General features: G+C 36.6%; 4 protein-coding genes across 4 annotated transcripts; 2 read left to right on the top strand and 2 right to left on the bottom strand.

Moving 5' to 3' along the window:
- Nucleotides 1-3,733: 3,733 nt before the first annotated feature.
- LOC17875441 (U-box domain-containing protein 27) lies at nt 3,734-5,283 on the top strand. The gene has a single exon (XM_006281693.2). The coding sequence runs from the start codon at nt 3,833-3,835 to the stop codon at nt 5,090-5,092; it is 1,260 nt and encodes a 419-aa protein (XP_006281755.1). The 5' UTR covers nt 3,734-3,832; the 3' UTR covers nt 5,093-5,283.
- A 1,610-nt stretch (nt 5,284-6,893) lies between these two features.
- Nucleotides 6,894-8,476, top strand: LOC17874630 (50S ribosomal protein L17). The gene is made up of 6 exons (XM_006281174.2): nt 6,894-7,003; nt 7,110-7,164; nt 7,335-7,385; nt 7,655-7,746; nt 7,843-7,920; nt 8,100-8,476. The coding sequence occupies exons 1-6, from the start codon at nt 6,948-6,950 to the stop codon at nt 8,248-8,250; spliced, it is 483 nt and encodes a 160-aa protein (XP_006281236.1). The 5' UTR covers nt 6,894-6,947; the 3' UTR covers nt 8,251-8,476.
- Nucleotides 8,477-8,642: 166 nt separating this feature from the next.
- LOC17875928 (probable pectinesterase/pectinesterase inhibitor 64) lies at nt 8,643-11,365 on the bottom strand. Its single transcript, XM_006280154.2, has 2 exons — nt 9,931-11,365; nt 8,643-9,455 (listed from the first exon to the last, which is right to left on the bottom strand). Exons 1-2 carry the CDS (start codon nt 11,033-11,035, stop codon nt 8,770-8,772), a joined length of 1,791 nt encoding a protein of 596 aa, XP_006280216.1. The 5' UTR covers nt 11,036-11,365; the 3' UTR covers nt 8,643-8,769.
- A 196-nt stretch (nt 11,366-11,561) lies between these two features.
- Nucleotides 11,562-14,641, bottom strand: LOC17876655 (chromatin assembly factor 1 subunit FAS2). The gene is made up of 12 exons (XM_006280355.2): nt 14,438-14,641; nt 14,152-14,263; nt 14,015-14,041; nt 13,825-13,897; nt 13,460-13,563; nt 13,161-13,375; nt 12,989-13,085; nt 12,793-12,865; nt 12,525-12,613; nt 12,263-12,404; nt 12,064-12,164; nt 11,562-11,997 (listed from the first exon to the last, which is right to left on the bottom strand). The coding sequence occupies exons 1-12, from the start codon at nt 14,549-14,551 to the stop codon at nt 11,735-11,737; spliced, it is 1,410 nt and encodes a 469-aa protein (XP_006280417.1). The 5' UTR covers nt 14,552-14,641; the 3' UTR covers nt 11,562-11,734.
- Between the last annotated feature and the right edge of the window lie 357 nt (nt 14,642-14,998).

The raw sequence follows: 14,998 nt of genomic DNA, 5'->3' as shown, positions 1-14,998 counted from the left end.
CTTTTCTGTAATCTTGTGATTTAATTTTTAAAATCATGTGAATATCAACACTGTTGACGTAGATTTATACGATATCAACTATTTCTGTAATCTAGCGAAAATGGTGGAATAATTACTATATGACCAACGTATTATTTCCTACGCTAATTAATAGCCAATCAATGAAAAATAAGTGTTGCAGTTAGGTGCGTTTTATGAGTTTTAAGTTCAAAATTAACTGACAACAAATTTATATATATGCATAATAATTATATTTAGGTTTCAATCCACATCCTCGAGACTCAAGAGTCCAGAAAAGACAATTGTTTTTTTTAAGGCCATAAACTCGGACAGGTATATAGTAAAGTTAGTAACTGAATTGAATCATGTGTATTTGTAGGTGGAAGCCATGAAGGGTAAGGACACGGACGATTTTGGGTGAGAGCTTAGCTAACAAGTTCGTTAGCTACCTTTTATTTGATTTTCTGATGAATTAAATGTTACCCTTTTTACAAATAGTTATATATACACGTAGGTACGTATTTTTTCATTTACAACTATATCTATTACAAGTTTTAATTAGTTTCGATCGGTGTTATCCACATCATTTTTACATGTCCAATTTTTTAATTTTTCACTACACATGAACATTTACTTTAATCGTTAAAAAACACCAGATACAAAACTGTTTAAACTCTCTCTCGTCTACGGGTAAAAAAAAAAATTTGTCGGAAACACACATGAGTTATATTTCAAAGAAGAATAAATACGCTTTGGTTGGAATATATTGGCAATTTGACTTTGACCAGCACAGTACAACACTGATCGCACACGTGCTACTAGCTTAGCTTTTAACACGTCAAATCTTATTTTTTCTCAAGGAGGAAGACCACAAAGGCAAATCTAGACGTCATGTTTGTGTCATTAAGAAAGTGAAAACGGCATGCAGTTTTTCTCTCTCTCTCTGCCTTCTGAAAAAAACGAACCGCTGCAAAACACAGCGTAGATTACTATTTTTTCCTACGTGTTATATACTATATACTTTTATACTTTTGATTATACTTTCATCCATTCTCTTATTAGTTTTAGACTTTATACATAGAATTAACAATTTTAACATTCAAGGAATATACGAATCAAATGGGCCTTAATGACTACATTTTAGGCTAATAGGCCCATCTACGAATTTACTAAAGCCCATAAATACCACTTTCAGATATCCGTTTACTCTTTTTGTGTATTTTTACGTTATCCAAAACTAATATGATTTTTCTGAGGTATGAGAAGTAAAAATGTTTTATGTAATTTTTTAAAAAACTAATTAAAAGTATTTATGAAATGAGTTTAAGTTTTTTCTTTGCAAACAAATTCATTCGAATCATATTATATAATTAAATGTTTACATGGGATATATATTTGTGTAATTAGCCATCAAATTTTAATCATACGTGATTACCAACTTCTAACAGGGACTATAACTATATATTAACATCAGAATCGTGGACTTTGACTTCAAATCTTCATGAACCATCATTCCAATTTGAATGTTGAAATTATTCTCCCGCAAATATTATAAAAAAAAGTAGATGAGAATATAAAATTCATAAGAGAGTTAAACGTGTGGAGAAATTGCGAATAGTTTAGTACGCCAAGTCCAATAGCTAGAAGTTCAATTCCATGGCTTCACACTTTCATGTTTGGTATTTGACATTCATGTAGACCAAACATATATATACATATATATAAAAGCTTTAAACGTGCGGACGTATAAGTGTTTGAATCAACCTAAACACGCAGCCTCTCACGTGCAAACAAATTAGTTTATGGATTATTTATGTTTACAAACGAAAATGCTAATCTACAAGTATTAAATATTTCGATGCCTGCTGTAATTATAAGTGTGGGTGATCATTATTCAACTTTGACTTTTGAAGTATTTGCATGAAACACGAGTTTGGGTTACTTATCGCGTGTTTAATAAGTTTAAATAAATCAGCAAAGGATGCTGTGTCCGAATTCTTTAACAGATGCGCCCATAGACTTAAAGGAAGCTGAAAACAACATTTTAGCCCCTCCTTTTTTGATGAAATGTATTTATATATTACTTTATAGTATTTTTTTAATGAAACTATACACTTATTTTGTTAACTGTTTCGTATATAAAAAAATAATTCAAGAAGTAATCCTTTTTGTAAAGCTGAATTACTATTAACATTTCAACGAACACAAATATTTAAGATTAATTAAATAAGTCGCAATCAAATTGTAACAAATAAAACTGTTTTTATTTATTTTGAAATAACACTCTTGGGAGATCAACATTTATGATCACTTGACTTACGAGGCGGATTTGACTACGACTGATCTATCACACTTTGACGATATAAAGCTTGTTTATTAGACAAAGAAAAATGAATAGCGCGCAAGGGTTTATATAAATCTTAAAATGGGTTGAAGTTGTAATGAACATAAGAAGACAAGTCTTAAAGAAAGTATCGAAGAGGAGGGGATAAAGAGGTTTAATACATATAAGTGCCACGTCATGTATTGCTAGTTGCGGACATAAAAAACAAACAGAAGTGGAGGTGCAACAAAAGATGCAATATTGCCCATAGAATCTGTCCGGTCAATTGATCAACAATTTGCTCATATTTATTCTTCTTTTCTCTCATTTTTTTTTCCTTTTCTTTTACGTAATATCTTTTCCATTTGTTATTAAATATTATTAGTTTCTGCCTACATTTTTTATATTTTACACAAAGTATACATCATACACTTATTTAGGTTGCTAAATACATAAATCTTAAGTCAAATTCTTGCACGAACTGAACATAAAAAAGATATTGCTACCGTTGAAATCATTGCTACCATGAAAGTTGAGATTGTAAGTCTGTAATGCACTCCACTCACTTTACAAATATTATCATTATCAAAAGTGTGATGGTGATTCACCTAACTATATAGTAAACAATATAATTTGTTGTCAAAGAAAGGGTGAGAATAATCAAATTACAGAATTAGACGAGCATGTAATGTAGTATTCGATTATTTCGTATGATTACGCGTTTTAGATTTTACGAACCGCCCAAATGTGAAAATGATGAGGACCAAAACTGAGGAAACAAGAGAACGAGGAGATAACTTAAAATAATAAAAATAGAAAGGGTCATATAGAAAATAATAAAGAAAAAGAAGAGTTGTGCGTTTCCACAAATCTCAAACGTGCGATTGCACAACCCCAAAAAAACTCGGTGCGTTCTTAAGACGTAAAGTGGGACTCAAATCGTCACCGTCCAATTCCAACGAGTTAGATTTGTAGATCAACGGCTGTGTTTTGAAAACTGAAAAATCTCCACCAAATATTAATATAACGCGCCGAAAGACTTCTTTGACCAACGACCAAAAGTGAAAAACACTTAAAAATTAAAATAGTTTTTTACGTTTTGATTTAAAGAAAATTATCATTCAACTTTGGAGTGTGCTATAAATATTATTCTAATTTTGTAGTATAGTTAGTTTATAATAGCATAAAGAAGGAAAAAAAATAAAAGTTATATTCGATTTACGTTAAAAGAAAAAGTTTTTATTCGATGTAGGTCTTTATAAAAATAGTATTTTAGAAAAAGATATTTTTAAAAATACTAGTATTAGTTAAAATTCTCGTCAAAAAAGTGAAATTATTTGACGTCACCAAAGTTTGACTCTTTGTTTTTTCTCTCTCTCTCTCATCTTTTAAACCAAACCCCACGCACTAAAACCATTAAACAAAACTCTCTCTCTCTTCTCTCTCTCTCCCACACGCTTTCATATCGGAGCAAATCGGCAAACCAAAAAAGAAAAAAAAATAGCAATAATGAGGAAGGATGATCTCTGCATCACTGTTCCTACGTTCTTCCGATGTCCTATATCTCTCGACGTTATGAAATCTCCGGTGAGTCTTTGCACCGGTGTTACCTACGATCGAGCTAGTATCCAACGGTGGCTCGACGGCGGCAACAACACTTGTCCCGCGACGATGCAGATTCTTCAGAACAAGGATTTCATTCCTAACCGGACTCTTCAGCGTTTGATCGAGATTTGGTCTGATTCTGTTCGTCGTCGAGCTTCTGTTGAGTCGGCGGAGTTAGCTGCTCCGACGAGAGATGAGATCGCCGATGCGATTGATAGAGTGAAGATCGAGAAAGAAGAGCGAGACGACCGCGAAGTTTTGTCCAAGATTGTTCGCTTCGGCAGAGAATCTGATGATAACAGAGGATTTCTCGCCGGAAAAGATGATTTCGTGAGGCTTCTCGTCGATCTGATTGACAAGGTCGATTTCGAAACCACCTCCGCCGCGAAATCGCTGGTTGTTCAAGAGGCGGTTAAGATTCTCAGTTTGGTTCGAACCAAAATCTCAGATCGGAGACGGTTTTCCAATCTGATTTTAAATAACGGTCGAGATCGGTTAGCGGTTATCGTCTTCTTGTTTCGAACCGGGAATGTCGAATTGAAGATTGATTGCGCCGGTTTACTTGAGTTCATCGCCGTCGACGCCGAATCAAAGCTTTTAATAGCCGAGAGAGATGGATTGGTGACGGAGCTAATGAAATCGATTAGTAAAGACTCAGATTCGAGCTTAATCGAATCGAGTTTATCGTGTTTGATCGCGATTAGCTCACCGAAACGCGTGAAACTCAACCTAATCCGAGAGAAACTCATCGGAGATGTGACTAAATTGTTATCAGATCCGACGGCGTCGAGCGTTTCGGTCACCGAGAAATGTCTGAAGCTTCTCGAGATTCTGGCATCTACTAAGGAAGGGAGATCAGAGATTTGCGGCGGAGACGGCGAGTGTTTGAAAACGGTAGTTAAAAAGCTGATGAAAGTGTCGACGGCGGCGACAGAGCACGCCGTGACGGTGCTGTGGAGTGTATCATACCTTTTCAAAGAAGATAAAGCATTGGAAGCTGTCACGAGTGCTAACGGAGTCACGAAGATTCTGTTACTGTTACAGAGCAATTGCTCTCCCGCCGTTAGACGTATGTTAACGGATCTTCTAAAAGTGTTCAAGGTGAATTCAAGATCTTGCCTTTCGGCTTACGACACCAAAACGACACATATCATGCCGTTTTAATCAATTCTTTTTTTTTTTTTTACTCACTTAGGGTTCGTTCTTAGGATTTGTTTCTTGGAAGAAAAGAAAAAAAGTGAGAAAAAATTGTAAAACAAATTGAAATTTTGAATACTGAATATAAACTAAAAAAAAGAGAAGAAGATTCAATTCATTGTTGTAGTCTAAATGTTCTGTTATTACTGTAAAGTAAAATCAAATAATAATGATGTTCTTGAATTTTCCAATCATAGTGTTAATTCGTATCATTTGATATGGAATTGCTTTTTCGAAAAATACGGATTTTGATATATATATTCTGTTGGTAATAATAGGTCCAAAATTGTCAAAAGGAGATGAGTGAATACGTCATATAGTTCCCATCGACCCACAAAAATATGAATATGTAACGATGTAACATGTGATTTTCAATTCGTCTTTAGAAGATTCGAATACATCATACACGACATAGACATAAGCCTATTTACAAGTCTTAGTCATCTTTATCTTTTTCCTCATCTTGTGGTATTATTATTACTTTTTTTTTGGTTAGAAATCCATTTAAAATCTCAAAAACTATAGTCACTTAACAATATTTTGAACAGATCAACTTAATTGTTTTCTGTAAAAAGACATGATTTTTGTTTTTTTCTGTCCCAAGATTTTTTTTTTTTTCTTCTTTATAAAACTGTAGAAATATATATAAAGTTAATTACTTGAGAAGGACTTTTTTCAATGGCATTTACAGTTTTTGCCATTTTACTCAAAATATTTTTGATTTGTCATTTTTTAATATTTAAAAACAAAAGTTTACATATTATGTTTGGATTTTCTTAATTCCATTTTTTTGGGTTTAGTATTTGTTACGAAGTATGTATTTTAGCAAAATAAAAATCATAAAAGCACACATTTTAAAAACTTAAAAATGGAAAATCCACAAAATATGAAAATGACACATTTAAAAGATTTGAGTGAGGAAATGGCAAAGTTCATAAGAATCCCATATATATAAGTATTTGACTATTCTCATTGGATGATACTCCCTTAGTCCCCTACTTATTTATACTCTCTTACAAATACTTTTAAAGTTTTGGAAATGGTCTTGAGAAACCCACGAATTAATGAGCTGGTATCGGACCACTTTGAAGTTATATACTACAGTCATTTAAAAGTTATATATTGCTTTTTAAAATGTTGACTATATTATAATGCATGTCCAACTGACTTTTTGTGTTTTCGGATTTTCAAGTGTTGCTTTATAAAACCTGTATACTAATCGTTACAAAGATTCAAGATTATATTATAAAGTCTCTCTCTCTCTCTCTCTCTCTCAACGAGTCCAACTTTGAGAGCTGGCCTTTGACTCTCTCGATACGAAGGAGCAGAAGAGTCGACAAAACCGCCCACAAAATTTGGGATCTGTGTGTTTTATTCTCTGGGACTGTTGTTTTGTGTTGTAAGTTGTAACAAAAATGGTCTTCAGTTTACGTCAGTGGAGAAGTTAGGCATGTCAATGCAAAGTGTAACTCTGAATAAATAATAAATAATTTTGAATTGAGGAAGAACAACAAAGAGAGAAGAGAAGCTAGCTCCGATAAGAAAGGAAATGAAAAATCCGGCTCAGAATATGATTATTACTGTCAAACAACTGGTGGAGTATATAACTGGACTCAGTTGATTTGCGTATGGTTGGTTTAAACACTACGGCTAATTAAGTCCAAATTTACACAAACGGCTTTTAGATTCCTTTTTTATTGGGCCAAACATTAGAAGATTCGGCCCATTACTAAGTTCAGGGTTCACCTTCGTGTGAGTTCTTTTCATTCTTGTTTCCCATTTTCGCCATTTTTGATTCTCCGATCGCTTCGCCGTCGCAGAAATGACAAAATTCAGGAAGCTCGGTCGCCCAGCTGGTCACCGTATGTCCATGCTCAGGTTTCTTCTTCTTATTGTCTTTCTATAAACTTTCTCATCGATCCTTGATTCTTCGCACATTGCTTAAAATTTCTCTATTTTATGTTTCCAATCCAAATCTTATCAGGACTATGGTTTCTCAGTTGGTGAAACACGAGAGAATTGAAACCACTGTTACAAAGGTACTAATTAGTGATTCCCATCTCTCTATATATATTTTTAATTTTGATTTGAGGTTTAGCTAGGGTTTATACATAGTCAGCTATTGAGAATCTGTGCTCTCATTTCTTGGAGACTTGTAGTGTGTCTTGTCCTAAAAATGTATTCTCATTACTTACATTGGATTTTTTAGGCTAAAGAGGTCCGTCGTCTTGCTGATAATATGGTTCAACTCGGCAAAGAGGTAAATCGATCCTTTAACTTTCTTTCCAATAAGTTTAAGCAACTTTCTCGAATCTTTTGTATAATCAGACACCATAGCTGTTTTTTTTGTGTGTGTGTGGAGCATGTAGTTGTGTTTAAGTGTACTCAAATCTTGGGTTTTATAAGCTCAAAAATTGTTTCTTTTGTAAGTAGTTTTCGAGAATTGTGGTTGAAGTAAATAGCAAAAGCAATTTAGATTAATCAGATAGCCAATCACTTTCATATCGGTGATGAAATGATTGATTACAGGGCTCACTAGCTGCAGCAAGGCGAGCTGCTGGGTTTGTTAGAGGAGATGATGTACTTCACAAGATTTTTACTGAATTGGCTTATCGATACAAGTGAATCCTCTGACCTTGTTTTTCCTTTTTTAATCTTGGACCTCTCCTTAATACTCTCAACTTTGTTTCATCAGATGGATGTTATGTGTTTTACAGAGACAGAGCTGGTGGATACACAAGAATGCTCCGCACTCGCATACGTGTTGGTGATGCTGCACCAATGGCCTATATCGAGTAAGCACAAATTTCTTTTCTTTATTGTTCATTCTTCTCACAGAACCGCATTGAGTTCAGGTTTTCTATAGCCTCGATGATAACAAAATGGACAATGATCATAAAAATCAAACATTATATGGTGTATGTGTAAACTCTTCTTGGTGAGCTAACAACTGGTTATACTCTTCTTGGCGCAGGTTTATCGATAGAGAGAACGAGCTAAGGCAATCGAAACCAGCAACACCTCAACCACCACCTCGAGTGCCGTTGGACCCATGGGAAAGATCTCGTCTCACCAGGCAGTATGCACCACCAAAGGAAGAGAAGAGTTCTGATTCCGACATATAAATATAAGATCTCTCTTTTGCTCTCTCTCACTCCAAAGAACATGTTTCTTTTTCTTTTCTTTCCCATGTTGTTTCTCCTTCGACCCCATAGCTTTGTGTGTCACGTTAGTCATCACTGTCCTCATTTTGTGTTTCACCGAAGGTAGAAAATACATAGTAACTTTCTTTTTACCCTTTGAAACAAACAGTTTATATGTGCTTCCATTGAAGCATCAAGCATTTATCCATTTTTCTTGCATATATAAAATAAAGTTAAGAAGTGAAGTGAGAGTCTTCAACCACTAAGAAAAGTATGATAAGATTTTTAAAGTTCATATCTTCGTACGTTTTGCTATGATATGGTTTACGTGGTTTCTTCCATCACTCAAAAGCTTAGAACTTTATGATTGATGGTTATCTTCAATTATTAAATCTATGAATAGCGATAAAGATACCACACTAATATTTAACACTAGAATAAAGTTACATTCTCCTGACTTCATTTCAGAACCTAAGTAAAGCCTCATTTTCCTTTACAAAATCAAGCTGTCGTGGAAGCCCACTCATCAGCCTGAATGAAATTGGCGACAGAGTAAACATCAACATGCTTCTCTGGTATCTCACTACTCCATGGAACCCTATTCGATCTATCCGATCCCGGACCTGTATTCTTATATTCACCGTAATACAAAGTCTTCAACGCGAAATCCCCGCTCCAAGGCATCCATCCGTCAGGACTAATCAAGGACCCAAGATTACAGTTTACAAAAACCGTCCTCGAAAATTCCTTCCATGGTCTTCCCAAGAAGTTCTTATGCCCTTTAGGGTTAGCTTGATACTCTTTCAAGTATTCCTCAGTTCCATTAATCGAACAGTTCGAAAAGACAAATCCCGTGGACTGAGACGCGTCAATCCTCCCGTGTGCTGTGATGGCGTTGTTTGCGCCATTTTCGAGTTTGGAATGTTTGGAAGCGATAAGGATATCACAGTCTTGGAATACAGCAGCTGAGTTACCGAAGATGAAGTCTACATTGCCCTCGATTCGACATTGTTTGTAAAACTGACGGAGCGAGTGAGCGTAAACAGTGTCTTGGTTCCCGAGAAACTCGCAGTTTTCGAGTACTGAGAAATCACTGTCTGATCTAAACGCAACCGCTTGACGCGCGTCTGCTCCTGCCGTATTCTCTATGGTTAAATCACGAGCCATAAATCCATCGCCGAGAACTCCTACCAAAGCCAAAAACATATAATAACATCAAACAAATAAATTTTGGAATAACCAAAATTCTTGGATTAAACTAAGCAACTTACTATATATATATATATATATATATATTCTATTATCAGAAGATCTATGTTAATACTAACAAGATCCAATGAATATATTATTTTCCAAGTAAAAATGTCTGAATGTCACATGGGTTCTGTCTCTATTGAAACTAGGAACATAACTTGAATCTCGAAATATCAATAAATCATTATTCGTTTTTACGTGGCAGAGCAAATCTAGACACTGTGGAGTGTGGACACAGTACTAAAAAGAGATACCATCTTTCACAAGAGTAAAAGAAAAAAACAAATTTCTGTTTTTGACTTTTAATGTTCTTCTTCTCATTTATGTTTCTTAAATAAAATTGACGAAGAAAAATAACAAGTTAAATCTAATAAATTCAAAAACAGGGTTTTACGGAAAAAAACTCACCGACAGTTGCAGAGTTGAACGTTGTCATTCCTGGTTGTCCAACATTCAACGATCCTGTAATTACCGTTTTGCCCATTCCGTCTCCGATGAAGACGACGTTCCTTTTCTCAAACGGAACCCTAACGGTTTCCTCATACACGCCCTCTCTAATCCGTATCACGAACTTAACGGTTCCGTTAGTATCCGGCGCTGCGTTAACGGCTTCTTGCACCGTCTTGTATTTACAATCTTTCCCTCCGTTTTTACACACCGTCACGTCTTCCGTTAAACCAGACGGAAATCCCAAATTAGCCTCTTTACCCGTACCCGAGCCCAAACTCGGCCCAGCTTTCTCCCAAAACCCATCTCGTTCCGTCGCTGGACGAGTCCACGAAACGATGTCGTCCCCGAAGTTGTCGAACGATAACATCATGCTCAACGCGTTTCCGGTGAGGTTCACGAGATCTTCGAAGAAAGTGATCGTGTCGACGACTTGCTTCGTATCGTTGACGGTTTTGAGACCGGACCAGCAGTCGAACTGGTAAGCTAGAGCTGCGCTCATCCAAGCACGAGCGTCTTTGATTTCGCCTCCCGTCACGGCGACGTCCGTTGATTCGGTACGGTGCTGAGCGTAAGAGAGGATCTCGAGGCAAATGTTGGCGATGTTCGTACGGTTTTTATTCTCTGCGGATGAGTCTAGGATAGCCTTGATTTTTGACTGGCCGGATTTGAGATTCTCGTATGAGACTGAAATCGCAGAGTGGATTATTTGAACCGGTTTAGGATCCGGAGGGACTTGACCCGGTTTAGAGAGGGAGGTGACGCAATGGTCTGGGAAACGCGTCGCGTTGCAGGCCAGACGGATCTGAGCGATCGGAGGAGGGGGAAGCGGAGGATCGTTGGAGGTTGGGTTTTGGTGCGTTGAGTTATGGTGGTTGCGGGAGGATTTAGAGACGGTAGCGTAGATGAGGAGAGTTAGGAGGAGGAGGAGAATAGAGGACGTTGCGATGATGATGAGGATGCAATTACGGGTAAGGAGTTTTTTCTGGTGAGGTTTTACGACGGATGAAGCAAACGGGGCGGAGGAAGAGGCGGAGAGGGAGTACGGCAGTTTCGGAGAATCCATTGGAGGGAGAGACAAGATATTTTTATAAATGTCTGTGTATATGTGTAAAAATGTTTATACAAAAGTATAATTGAAAGTGGAAAAAGAAAGAGAAATTGAGATTCAAGAATACTTGAAAAAATCTCTGATTGAGAGAAAGAGACAGAGGATGAAATTCAGAGATTGAGAGCGATAGCCATTGAAGGAGACGAGAGAGTTAAAATTTTCTGGGTTTTTGTTTCTTTTTTTTTAACCTTTTTTACGGCTATTGGGGGAAGAAAGGTTTTGGAAACTAAATATTAGGGTAAAATTATGGTTTTTTTTACCGGTCAATTATTGTTTTATTCACACATTTGGTTAAAACGGGCCAAAAAAGCTCAACACACAACATACCTTTTGCGTCACAGATTGTTGCATTTAGCTATATGAAGTTTGGGCCTTTAATAAGGCTTTTGATGCCCAGCTCATGATTGATCACACAAGAAAACCATCCATCTCATGTGTCATACTCATACATGTGAGTACATCGGTTTTGAAAAGCCACATAGGACCGACTAAAGAAACTTATCCATTTCCAACGTGGGCTCGTGCCCGTAATTTGCTACAAAAATCCATTGATACAATTCATGTCTACTATGTAGACTATGAGAAAGATAATTGTAGCAAAGTAAAAACATATGGAACAAAATGTATACATCAGTAGTGGTTAGTTTTATACCATTAGGGATCAACAGCCATAGGTGTGATGCGCTTCCTCGCTGGTTTGTTTAAGACAGGTGTGTTAACTTTGCTCTGCAATGGCTCTTTCTCTTCCTCTTTTTTTGTTTCCGTCATCACTTTATCGGGTTTCTGCATAATATTCTCCTCGTAATGTTCTGATTCAGTCAGTATACTGCTCTCAGCTGGTTTTGTTTCGGTCGTCAGCTCGTTGGTTTTCTCTAGATCATGCTGTTTCTCCTCACTGTCCACGGGTTTCTTCCCGACTGCAATGGAATTGATGCGTCAAATGGTATTCTGGAAGGTTGAGAGTGAAAAAACTAAGAGCAAACCTGATATGGGGATGGGTTCTCCTATTTCGTTATCTTCAAATTCGACTAGTGTGCAGTAGCCATCTTGTGAGGACAGTGCTAGATGGGAGGCATTAGGTGACCTGTTGAAAGAAATGATTATTGGTTACAATTTAAAACATTGAAGAAGATTTGGACAAGGATCATTCAGGTCTGAAATAAATGTGCATATTATTTTTACCAGGTTATATCGGTTATTGCAGCGTAGTGGAGACCTGCTAAGACTGCAATTGGAGTCACACACTCTGTGTCATATATGTACACCGAATTTAAAGTTGCAATAGCAAAGACGAGACGGTAAGGAAGCTTGAAGAAACCCTCTTCTGCATGATTCAAAATACCATTTGAAATAACTAAAATTAGCAGATTTAAGAAAATTATATACTTGATGACGGCCTTCTTTTCCATCATTAGAAAGAAAGAAAAAATGGCATAATATGTACCAGAATTTGAACCACGGAGTTTGAATGCAACAGGGCTAAAACGAACCACTACAACCGGTTTGTTGGCACCTGGAAGCTGCAGTGCAGGTCTGATTGTGGAAAAAGGAATGAGTTAGTGTGAGACTTTGTCTTGATGTATAAATATCTCATACATAAGCTCAAGCAACTGAGGTCACTTGGCTTAGCTAAAAGAAGAGCTTACATACTTACAATATTTTCCAAAAGTCTTACGACTTCCATACAAAAGATGGTGGGGTGATTATCTTACCTTGAAAGATCCTTTCTAGAAAAGACATAGGTAGCATTTACAGCTTCGGATGTGGGTGAAACCTTGAAAGAACCTGGAAATGCAACACAGTGTTGACAAGAAATGTTAGGGACATAAATAATACCAGAGTAAACAATATGATGATCTAGCCCAATATTCTGAAAAAAACAAGACTGGTTTTAATGTATATAATAACCTGCTGGAACGAGTAAAAAAGATCCATCAGGTGACCATGACAACCTTCGAAAGAAAGATGGCAATGTCTCATCATGAAAGAGGTGAGTTTTTATTGTCTGCATAATTGCCATTTTGAAATTAGGAATACTGTGTATTTGTGTGAATCATGAAGAAATTATTTTCTCTCTAACCTTAGTTTCATCTCCCCGTTGCTGATCTGCTTTAGTGATAACATGCTGGCAAACATAGTTCAGTTTTTCAACACCTTTACTCTTTGTTTGAGGCTTATTGACATATATACGGCATGTCCTGTCTGAACTAAGAGAGGCTACATACTTTGCTAAGGGGTCCCAGGCAACACCTTGAACATAATGACAGTGGGAATCCAGTATCTGATGGACAGAACCTGTAGCAAATACAGAATTATGAGAAGCAGGAAATCTGGAGCAAACATGTCAAATAAAAACTTATCTATTCTCTTATTTCTCACCTTTGTTAACGTCCCATATAATGCAAGAGTTGTCCACTGAGCCAGAAATCAGATAAGCATCATCAGGAGACCACTGAAGATCCAGGACATCCTTTCGGTGAAATCTAGCAGGTCAAACAAAATAATTATCTTAGCCTACATTGCTGCTCCTGAGATAATGGAGGACTTTAGTACCGCATGCTTCTCACCATGGCCTACTACATTTGATTGAGTCCATATTGGTAATTGTGGTAAAACTTTCATACTGTTTCAACAATGTCACTAGCCTACAGAATATTCTCCCGTCATGATAGAACAACAGTATTCAATTTAAAGATTTATAGAAGCATGGCAATGTAGCTAATTATTGAGATGAAAGGACTCACGATAATGACTTGTAAACTTTCCAGGACTGATTGGTTTCACTAGGATGCAACTTCCATATGATAAGCTCACCTCCTGGATTAACACCAAAGAAATGGAACTGCTCAATTAGTTTCTTTCCGCATTCCAAAATATTCAAAAAGCAGACTTGCATCTTAGCCACCAGATATGTTGGTGGTTCTCAGTTCATACCGTCTGCTCCTGAGGCAAGTAGTTCCCCTGCACATCATAACAGAATAGTCGTCACCACTAGATAACACATAAAATGTAACATGATTACAACTGAAGAACATCTCAGATATATCATATAACAAAAAGCTGGTGCTTACCAGATCGAGAAAAACGAATGGTATTAACAGCACATCCATGGTAAGTAAGGCTACTCTGGTAAGATACACTAGGAATCTTCTTCTCCGCTTGACCAGAATTTATCAACCATAGCTGAAATTATTATTGTTTTCAATTTTTAGTCGACGGTGGACAAAAAAATAAATCCAGATTTCAAAACAATTAGAATTGAACAATCGGAGTTTCAAACATTCAAATTCCAAAATTAACAGCAATCAGATCTTAATGATATGTATAAAGCGATATTTGAGTAAAGAATTGCATTACCTTGATGTCGTAATCGGCTCCGGCGGTGGCGAGTAAACCGGAAGTCGGATGAAAATCGAGGGTTAGCACCGGTTTCCCGTCGTGCCAGCTTATCTGTATCGTACCTCCCTTCATTTTCTTTGGGGTCAAATCGTGCACAACGCCCCAGAATCGTGGCGGATTTTCTCGAGAAAATTAGGGAAAATTTCTAGGTTTTTACGGATTAGTAAGTGTAGTGGGAAGATGAAGACGAATAAACTTTAAAAAAAAAAAAAGGACTCTGTCACAGTGGCGCGTCTTTTGGGCGCGAAAATATAGTCTGTGTGTCAAATGACGATTTTATCCACCGCCTAGCCCGGTTTAATCTGAAATCAGTGTACCGAATTAATTATTTGCTTTGACTCTCGTATTAAATTAACAATTTAACATTTTGACTGGAGTCACTGGACCGCTAAACTCTATTTTGACTATTCGTTCGACTTAAACCATCAGATTGTTGTTGTGGGCAATACGGTTACATCATCGTTCAATTATGAGTCTATTTTTTAAAAAACCGATAGAGAGAAGTAAGAACTGTAGTCA

Source organism: Capsella rubella, unplaced genomic scaffold, assembly GCF_000375325.1.
Source record: "Capsella rubella cultivar Monte Gargano unplaced genomic scaffold, Caprub1_0 scaffold_8, whole genome shotgun sequence".
Classification (NCBI taxonomy): domain Eukaryota; kingdom Viridiplantae; phylum Streptophyta; class Magnoliopsida; order Brassicales; family Brassicaceae; genus Capsella; species Capsella rubella.
Note: the sequence above shows the minus strand (reverse complement) of the source record. Positions and strands in the feature narration are given on the sequence as shown.

Bases quoted from the DNA above. Each gene is read 5' to 3' on its own strand.
- LOC17875441 (XM_006281693.2), top strand. From the start codon at position 3,833: ATGAGGAAGGATGATCTCTGCATCACTGTTCCTACGTTCTTCCGATGT.
- LOC17874630 (XM_006281174.2), top strand. From the start codon at position 6,948: ATGACAAAATTCAGGAAGCTCGGTCGCCCAGCTGGTCACCGTATGTCC. The intron at 7,004-7,109 runs GTTTCTTCTTCT...AAATCTTATCAG, and splicing joins CACCGTATGTCCATGCTCAG to GACTATGGTTTCTCAGTTGG. The intron at 7,921-8,099 runs GTAAGCACAAAT...TTCTTGGCGCAG, and splicing joins GCACCAATGGCCTATATCGA to GTTTATCGATAGAGAGAACG.
- LOC17875928 (XM_006280154.2), bottom strand. From the start codon at position 11,035: ATGGATTCTCCGAAACTGCCGTACTCCCTCTCCGCCTCTTCCTCCGCC. The intron at 9,456-9,930 runs GTGAGTTTTTTT...TGGCTTTGGTAG, and splicing joins GTTCAACTCTGCAACTGTCG to GAGTTCTCGGCGATGGATTT.
- LOC17876655 (XM_006280355.2), bottom strand. From the start codon at position 14,551: ATGAAGGGAGGTACGATACAGATAAGCTGGCACGACGGGAAACCGGTG. The intron at 12,614-12,792 runs GTAAGATAATCA...TTCCACAATCAG, and splicing joins TCTAGAAAGGATCTTTCAAG to ACCTGCACTGCAGCTTCCAG. The intron at 11,998-12,063 runs GTTTGCTCTTAG...ATTCCATTGCAG, and splicing joins AGAACCCATCCCCATATCAG to TCGGGAAGAAACCCGTGGAC.